Here is a 9,645-nt window from a genome sequence, read left to right on the forward strand (position 1 = left end):
CTATGCAAATCCCGCAGCGGAGAAAAAGCTCTTTTAGGGCTCCAAACTGCAGCAGACTGAAAGTTTGTTGTTGTCATGTATTTCAAAAGAAAACATGCTCCCACAATCGGGAAATTAATTAGTCCACATGTCCTCGCTTCCTTCATAAAATGATCCCTGGGAAGTAAAAGGAAATCAGTGATATTTGCTCTTCTCTGTTTTGCTGAATCAGTCTGTTTTAAATTCTCTCCATGGATTTTGCTATTGAGGTTCCTCGATGTAGAGATTAAATGGACTCTTTGAACAGTTGCCTTCAGTAAGGTAGCCTGGGGGGAGCCTTTTTCTGCTGCATGTCAGATGGGGAATTCATTCAGAGACGGCAAGGCGTTCATTCAGTGGGTAAAAGGAAAGAAAAGAAAACTGCTGCTGTGAATCACAGGTTTCAAAGGAGAGCTGACATGACACTGTGGCACAGAATGCTAAAGCTGAATTTAGCTTAACAGTTAGTGTACTAACACAACTGTTTCTTGAAGCAATGGTGTATAATTAATTAGAGCGTATGACCAGCATTGCCAACATATTCTTTGACATTCAAAATGAAATCACGGCCTCGTATTGGATTATATTTATGGTTTACTGAATTACTGTTACAATGACACATAATGTAACTGTACACAGAGGAACAGTACCACCATTATCAGTGCTTTTCCCCCTGATTAAAACAACTGATGTAATCCTTGTGTTTACGACATGCAAGAACACCAAGGATGAAAGCCTGTTCCTGTGTGAGACCCGCTGAAAGGCGACCACTGTGGCTTCATTCATATTTGCAAACACTTTTGAGTGGACAGTTCTTTGTGTGGCAAAGGGCAACGCTGCTGAGAAAAGCCTGATAAATGGACATGTGAACCCCCTTTAAGTGACTGTGAGGCCGCTGTGACTGTGAGAATGTCTCCTGTTTCACACAGAAGGGACTCTATCCCAGCAAAGGATCACAAAAGAGCCCTGCCCTGGACTCACTGGGGAAGTGCACACACAAACCACGAAAAGAACTTTTCTCTGGACACTATGGTGACATCAGAACATGTTATTTTCTGTTTGGGATGTGGTCAAACTCAGCAGGGATTCATCCTCCTTTAGTAACAAAAACACTATGAATTCTTATATGACTGCTTGTCTTCTTGGACTGAATTATACCCTTTGAATAATATATTACAGTGACATTCGGGAACAAACAATATAAACAGAGACATATTTGTGGTACAAACCTTAATTAGGAGCATATTGTGTGATAAAAAATCTCAAGTGTAGAACTTGATGTGAAGCAGAATTTAGCCAAAAGTCAAAGGTCTCTGTGTGCGCAGTTACATTCAGCTACATCTCCATATATACAAACAGGTAAGTTTACTGGTCAACTTGATGAGAGAAGCCTTTGTCTACTACAGGACCAAGGTGAGACTCATGATGAAGTCCATGTCATGTTTCACTGCTCATATAATAATTTAAGGGCAATTCTCTTTAGTAAAATGTCCTTAATTTCAGATAAGTTCTCCTGGATGACTGATGAGTAATTTGAGTGTCGTGTTCAGGGTGTCGACAGCTATCACACACTTAAATTTGATGCTTTTTCGGACCTTTCCAAGATAATTTTTAACCAAATTTAAGACTCATTTTTTTTAAGTCAAGCATTGCAGGTACGTATAGAGATGAGAAGTATATATGTGGTCATGTGCATAGGTAGGTTGTTATTATAGTGAGTTAGGTTAATTTCCACTTTGCCAAGTGCAGGTATGAATGAATACTTTCACACAGAAGAGCTTGAAAAAAAATTAAAACATTGATAAATTAGATAAAATGTTTGTAGCAATTAAGACATTAACAATTTCAAATTTAAGACTATTTACTTACTTTTAAGGCCTTAGATATACATAACTGAATTTAAGACATTTGAAGACTTTAGAAGGACCTGCAGACACCCTGGTGGTTTTTGTCAGGCAACCTTTCTTTTGTCTGATTTCATTTATTGACCCTGAGACAGATGACAAAGTTCTTTCTTTCTCTCTCTCTCTGATGTATACAGTTATGTTCATGTTTGACAAATGTGTCACCTCTGCAACATATCGGGGGAGTTTCTTATAAGTCCATGTGGTCTGGACACTTACATAGACATGTGACACAACAACAAACTCACCTTAGTTTACACTTTTAACTGCATACACTGGACAGTTAACATCATCATGGCGCCACCTTCTGGAGTTAAATTCCTCAAACCACAGTACAATAATTCCATACAATAACCAGCTAGGGACTCTACTTACTTTTTAGGGCAACTGGGGAAACACACAAGAGAACTGTGGAAGCCTGGCAAAAGACACACACTTATTTCCAGGTAAATACAATATCCTGTAAGGCAATCATTTATAAACTCTGTCAAATCACAGCCCTTACGCTTGGCATTTTATGGAACTAATTAACTATACAGCAGCTAATTTTAATTTCTCATAAAGCTATGACGTTTGTCTTCGTTATTTGCTGTTGCCAATTTTCTGTTCTGCTGGCCAAACATTTCTCTGAGTCCAACTACATCTTGTTTATCTAGACGTGGCTTCACTCCAGGGATTTACAGTGCATCAGAAACTGTAATTAAAAAATGAGTTGAGATGATTAGAAGAACGAGCGGTCGTTATTTATTTTGCACTTGTGCAGCTATCAGCTAAACTTTTTAATGAAAAATGTGTAACTCTAGTGTTTGAATTATGTGTATTGTGTATTAGAGACCGACTGGTCATTAAAACATTGCTACCTTCACTAGTGAGCATTAAAAATATTAGTTGATTAAATGTACTAAAAAATTTCTCAATAAATGTTATTTGTTAACTTTTTAGTGAGTTGTCATGTTTGGTAGAATATACAATGCAGATTTCCCCACTGTGGGACTAACACAGGATTATCTTAATGTTAATAATGCACAGTGCAAAGAGCCACACATTTCAGCTGCATTTAAAACACATTTTGGTAATTGAACAATGTGATTGTGTTTCAAATGGCTCTTACAGTAAATGCCAAAAATGTTTAGACACTTAATCCACATAAATTAAACTGCGTTCAAATTTGACTGTTTTATTACTATGAGACAAGTCAGCAAGTGAAGTTTAAATTCCATTTAAACATCATGAAAATTAGTCAAAGATGATAGGAAGGAAAAACAAACTTCTTAAAAAAAAACGACCTTTATTGAAGACATTTTTGAATGTCGACAGCTGTATTTGATATTAGTGGTATTCAAAGAACAATAAAAAGACATTGGGACAGCACATAAAAAAATATTTTTCAAAATAAAGAAAAATACACTACCAACTCAGAAATCTCATTTTTGAGTTGAAACACCGAAAGACTAGTTACGCTTATACCGATTTTAAGTTCTCCTAAATTGTTACGTAATATGGCAGGGGATAAAGAACTACGACTAGAAAATCTCAAACTTAAGATATGTAGTGTTAACTTTACAAAAAAAGGAGAATAACACTGTACATCTTAAAAACATTAAATATACACATGTTCTTGTTCAATCTGACTTATGTTTCAAGATGGTGAATTGAGTATATTGGGGTTATATGGCATAAACAAAACTTCAGGTCCCATCCCTCTGTAATCTACTCATCATCATCCTCATCATCATCATCCTCGTCCTCGTCTCCCTCCTCCTCTTCCTCTTCGTCTTCGTCCTCTTCTGCTGTAGCCGCAGGTCCTGAATCCACTGTGCCCTTTGTACGGTAGGCAACGATATCCTGTGGAGAGCAGCACAACAATTGTGTTTTTGGTGCTTCAAAGTAAAACAAACTCAAATCTTTCAAGTTTGGACCTCAAATAGAACAAAATGTAATTTTCAAATTTCATAGAAACGGGTTCAGATTTGTCTATTTACTTTGTCATATTTCTCCTTCAACTTGGAAGCCTTCCTCTCGTACGGCTGCTTGTTCTCTGCAGATAAGCTGTTCCACATCTCTCCCAACTTCTTTGCTGTGTCTCCAATGCTGAGTCCAGGGTGCTCGCCTTTTACCTTGGGGCGAAAGTCTCCACAGAATAGGAAGAATGCAGACCTGCGGGGAAAAAATGTGTCAGTGTTTAACATGTCATAAAAAAAATGGTGTGGAGCTAGTTGATAATGGTACATACGGTGGTCTCTTGGGGGCATTGGGGTCCTTGAATCGCTTTCTCTTCTGGCCCTTGGGGGGAATGTAATTCTTCATTTCCCTCTCATAACGCACCTTGTCTTGTTTGGCCATATCTTCAAACTTGCCTTTCTCTTTTGATGACATCGTCTTTGGGAGGACACAAGCAGTTTTAGAAGATACACACTTCTTGAGAGGAAAATGCTGGATTCAGAGAATTAAAAAAGAACATTATATTATTGAGAGTAATTGATTTACCTTCCATCTCTCAGAGCATTTCTTGGAGAACTCTGCAAAGTTGACAGAGGCATCAGGGTGTTTCTTCTTATGCTCCTCTCTGCATGTTTGCACAAAGTAGGCATATGAGGACATCTTGCCCCTCGGCTTCCTCGGATCCTTTCCCATCTTGGCACGCTAAATGGAGAGGAAAAAAATATGATTTCAGTTAAATGCATCCAGGTCTACTCATGCAGCAGCAGTAGCAATATCTAAACATGCCCCTAGTAAATTGTCTGCATCTTGCTTTGTCAGTTCCATCTATTGTTTAAGTCGGGGGGTGGGATGTCTGGGATGACTAATAATCCATTGTATGCAAAGGCCAACATGATGCTCCTTTTAATATTACACTCAAGTGCACATTAGTCCACCAGTTCTTTACGTCAAGCATTCATTCATGGTGGTATAGTGCAGAGCTAGTGAAAACAGCACAGTGCTTTATATTCTGCAATAGCGTTAGCCCCAATATTAATGCAGATGAATACATTAGCTTTAGCCTTCACCGCCTTTGATTGTTCATTAGCTGTTAGCCAGTGTGGCTCCGCTCTCGCTTTGTGTCCTCTTGCTTTTAGCGTTAGCCTTTAAGCTAGGCTAGCTGACATGACACAGTGCTCATTTTATGAGACGATTATTAAAATGGCTGATTTGATTGCGAACAATGGCTAGCGCATTGCCATCATGCACCACCCGCTTTTTAACAGGCCTCGTGTTTTATCTCATCCGCCTGTCTGGATAACATGAATTATCTAATATAAAAGTTTAAAGAAAATTGACGGTGATTTCGGAGAGAGATGCTTCGCCTGCACCACTGCACCCGGGCTGCCTCAGCAACAGTCAGCGGCATTAACCTACGTTCACCTTCTAGCTAGCGTTAGCTTCTATGCTAGCAACACGGCCAGACCAACCAGCCGCCATTAACATGCTAACATAGCAGGCTATATGAGTTAGCTCATAACACATTATCAAGCGATACGTTAACGCGAGCATAGTAGTTGACTTGGTCAATGGAGGCGTTAGCCTTTAACGTGCATTTTACTTTGTTCTGGTTGGTATTTATGGCCGAAGCTAATGTTTGTGTTTGGCAACTACCTGCGTAACGCTAGCTAAGTTAGCAACACAGTGTTGCTATCAGCGGGGGCTTGATGCTGTTAGCATCCTGTCCCGCTCAGACATGCAACTAAACATGTACAACACCGCTGTGTGCTGTGCAAACCTCAAAGCACCCACGTTTTCATTCATAACAGGTACACTGTGGTGCATTTGTCAATAAGTAAACATTTATTATGCTTACCCCTACAGCGCTATGTGAAGCCAGCACGTCGGTAACGTTACGTCTCAAACAATGGGAAAAGAAGCACCGTCAGTGAGTGCGCGGTCTTTCGGCTGTGAGGATGCCTCTGTGTTTGTCCTGTGCACCGGCTGGCGGACATTGGCTGCCGTCAACTCCTTGGAGTATCTTATTGGACACTCGCTTACTCAGTTCTGCTTGTTGTGCCGTTGATTCATCTAAACACGACAGGGCGGTGGCGCCAAACTTGAATATTAAACAACCAACGCCGTTATGTTATTGGAGGCAAAGATGCATGCGAGGTAGGATATGATTAGACAAAAAAAACTCATCCATCTATATGCAGTCTGTAGGTGGAACACAATTGTGTTTCCCTGGTCCCAGTGCAAAGCAAAATGATGAACAAATGAGGTGCACAACAAACATGCAGTGCAATAACAGAAAATATACAAGAAGCCTAGTATGAATACAAATATATGTGTGCAGTGTGCATAAATGTAAACAAATAGTGACAGTGCAATAAATAACAGTAAAGGCAGGCTAATTCTCTGGGGATATTTATGTAGTATGGTGCAAGTAGGTCAAGTAAAGTGAAGTAAGGTATGTAGTCTCACATAGATACCGCCTTGTTGCCATTTTCCAGACAGGAGGAGGGTTAGTCTGTGGGAGGGGTCCTGAAAGATCTCAGAGGCCCTGTTTGTGCTGCATTTTGTCTAATTTCCACTGTCTAATCCACTTACAAGATGAACACTGTTTTTTTTAGCTGGTGAGTAAAGCATATCTAGCAGCCACTTGCATATTTTACCAGCATCTGGGTCGTGGTGGGTGCCAATTTCCAACTCTGATTGATGAGAGAGAGTTTCCAATGACATACTCTGCTGACTCTATATTCTCTGTAGGAAGTTGTTGTATGAGTTTGTTTCAGTTCCCTTATCAGACAGTGATGCAGCTGGTCAGAGCGCTCTCTGTAGTTTCACTGTAGAAATTGGACAGGATGCATGGCACGGAGGCTGGCAAAACTGGCAGAGGCAGTGGAGAAGCTGTTGTGCTTTCTTGGTCAGGGAGATGCAGTTGTGAGACCAGCTCATAAGCAATATGCACAACCAAAAACTTGGTGCTCCTGACTTGCTACACACAGCATCCTTTGATGAGAAGAAGGTGAGCAGCATGGATCTGTTTGAAGTCAATTTTCATCTCTTTTGTCTTGTCAACGTTGAGTGACAGGTTGTTGTTTTAACAGCAGATTGCCAGCTGCTCCACCTCACCCCTCTATGCCGTCTCATTGTTGTTGCTGATGAGGCCCACTGCCAGTCTTGTGTCGACAGCAAGCACCATAATAATCATGATTGGAGCCTTATTTAGCGGAGCAGTTGTGGGTCATTAGTGTGAACAGCAGCAGGCCAAGCACACATCCCAGCAGGGGCGCTGGTGTTGAATGTAGTGGTTGTGGAGGTGATTTTCCTGCCAATGTACACTATCTGAAGTCTCTCTGTGAGAAAGTCTAGGATCCAGTTACAAAGGGAGGTGTACAGGCCCAGAGGGCCCAACCACCATACCACACCTTCCTCCCAACTTTCATGTGAGTCAAGTTGGGCTATTCACTGCCACTCAACCAGGCAGTCATGGTTGAGTGGGAGTGAGTATGTGAATGAGTTTGAAAATAAGACATGAAATGATCCGGAGAATTTGCTTCTCTTCTTGTATCTATATAACCTTAAATATTTGGAAGATATTTATAACATAAATTGTAAAAAGATGAGCATATGGAGTGCAAGATTATGAGGTACCTTTTAAAATCCATCTTCAAAACAATTTTATGTTTTGTATGTAAAATGTTAATCTGCAGAGTAACTAATTATATAGCATTTCTTTTTGAAATGTTTTTATATAGTATATCTCTGAGAAATACTCTTACTTCAGCCCTGTCCGCCCCTAGCAGACATAAATAAGGCATCTCTGGCAATGGTACATTTTTAATGCAACATCTCCCCTGCTGAGCAGCTCACAGTGGCCATTCAAATGTTGTAGGTCTCCATAACCACAGCACCTGGAAACACCCTGTCGGGATCAACTCTGCCGCTGCACAGATAAAGACAACACCTGATAACCCAACGTTCTAATTGTTATACATGCAGGCTCAAATTTTGGATCCACAGTTGTCAGTTATGCTTTTCAGCGAGCCATCCATGAAGTGAAGTGTCATCTGGAAATAGGAAGGTTTTCATTATACCGAAAACAAGTATAGCAAGATACCGAAACAGTGGTCACCAATGGCAACCAAAGGTAATTAAACCAAGGATAACTGCAAGACATTTGTTAACTAAATTTGCTTTAATTTGACCGGCATCATGTTATTCTCTTACATTTCTATTATGTTTTGGTTTACAGTAATATGCTGGGTTTATCTCATTATATTGTATAATTAAAATATATTATACACTGTGGTAGATTAAACTGCAAATGATATTTAGTTTGAATAATTTCACAATATTATTTTGGACTGTTGCAAAGTCAAAATGTATTATTAGTTTTCCTGTTGCTACTTTCAAAATTGTAAGTATTATTATTAAAGTGTCACCTTTAATTTCCTTATTCATGTCTGCTTGTCTTGGGGTAACTGTCGGTTCCTACCTGCTGTTGTGAGTGTAAGCAAGGATGTCATTTCCAAAGGGGATGAGGGGTATATTTCCCCCTCATTTTCCCAAATCCCATTAAAAAAAATACTCAAAGAGAAGTTCACCCTGCTTTTTACTTGCAGCCCAGAGTGACCGTTGTACTCTACATCTCAAGCATTCAGGGTTATGAGCTAATAGTAACATTTTTTGTAGAAGGCAAACAGTGGTGGGATCCATATGAAACGTCTAATAGAAGACAATTCATCTATCGACCAAACTCAGCTGCTGAAATTCTGCTGTAAGTTCTGTTTATGGGTTGTTGTTTTTTTTTTTGGCTTTTGGTTAAATTTTGAATAGACATGCAGAGTTAGTGTTTGTTTCTCTGTGTGTTTGTGTAATTGTATGTATAGGTGCCCAGCGTCAACTTCATTTATAGACTCTTATTCACAGTCTGGACCTTTTGGTTCAACTGTATACAACAAGGATTTTTGCTGGAAGCCAGGCTGTAAACCTGAATGCGTTCGCACAGGAACAGCCTCGGGGCAAAGGAGAAACAACCCGCATCCCAGTCAGGTTGGTATTTAGGCTGTGTTAGCCTCAATTTTACATTCATAGTTGAATGCCATGCTTGACCTCTCACAGTGTATCGTAACCTTTAAATCAAGCTATTTTCCCCAAGTCTTTCATGATGTGGAGGCTGCCTAGGGACGCTGCACGAAGCTCTGAGTATGTCAGCTTCCCTTGGAAATGTCCTCCATCTGAGAGGGAGATTCGTAAGGCCTTGACAGCACAGTACTGCTCCATCTACAGATGTGACTTCATGGGTATGCCTCAAGGTAGGACAAGTCTGTTGGTTCAGTCTTGTGTATATGAAAGCGTGTAAGAACACCTGAGCTACTGACATTCAAGCACTCAGGCGTGTCCAAACAAGCCACCGTATTAGTTGTATGTAGCCCGGGGAAAAAATGTGCATAAATATGATAAATAGTTGGTGGTAAATACATGAATAAATAGGATTTGATAAAAGGTTAAAAAGGGTGAAATACCTATATTTCATTGTTTGGGTAAAATCTCAAGTTCATGTGTTAAAAATGTTAAAAATGCTTAAAAATGTTTAAATTGCTATATGTGTTTTATTTCATTTAATTTGGTAAAAAGCTGTTTATTTCTATGGTACCCTTTCTAAAGAAATGCTTTCTTTTTACATGAGTTGTTTTTTATTTTTGAAGGTAGGCTGTGGGGTGCATCCGGGTGAGCGAGAGGTGAGAGGGAGAGGACGGGAAGTCAAATGGAGTATGCGGTAAATTTGGGAGTG

At 39.9% G+C, this 9,645-nt stretch overlaps 2 protein-coding genes across 2 annotated transcripts in view; one reads left to right on the plus strand and one right to left on the minus strand.

Moving 5' to 3' along the window:
- Positions 1-3,190: 3,190 nt before the first annotated feature.
- On the minus strand, positions 3,191-5,866 carry hmgb1b (high mobility group box 1b). The gene is made up of 5 exons (XM_050070556.1): positions 5,719-5,866; positions 4,410-4,565; positions 4,156-4,301; positions 3,905-4,079; positions 3,191-3,767 (listed from the first exon to the last, which is right to left on the minus strand). Exons 2-5 carry the CDS (start codon positions 4,554-4,556, stop codon positions 3,633-3,635), a joined length of 603 nt encoding a protein of 200 aa, XP_049926513.1. The 5' UTR covers positions 4,557-4,565; positions 5,719-5,866; the 3' UTR covers positions 3,191-3,632.
- A 19-nt stretch (positions 5,867-5,885) lies between these two features.
- Positions 5,886-9,645, plus strand: part of LOC126406358 (testis-expressed protein 26-like) — a 5,593-nt gene continuing 1,833 nt past the window's right edge. The window contains exons 1-5 of the mRNA XM_050070568.1: positions 5,886-6,017; positions 7,892-7,998; positions 8,544-8,628; positions 8,741-8,903; positions 9,010-9,175. Of these exons, the coding sequence (XP_049926525.1) occupies positions 7,986-7,998; positions 8,544-8,628; positions 8,741-8,903; positions 9,010-9,175 (427 nt within the window). The 5' untranslated portion in view covers positions 5,886-6,017; positions 7,892-7,985. The remainder of the gene's footprint in view (positions 6,018-7,891; positions 7,999-8,543; positions 8,629-8,740; positions 8,904-9,009; positions 9,176-9,645) is intronic.

This window comes from Epinephelus moara, chromosome 2, assembly GCF_006386435.1.
Source record: "Epinephelus moara isolate mb chromosome 2, YSFRI_EMoa_1.0, whole genome shotgun sequence".
NCBI lineage: Eukaryota > Metazoa > Chordata > Actinopteri > Perciformes > Serranidae > Epinephelus > Epinephelus moara.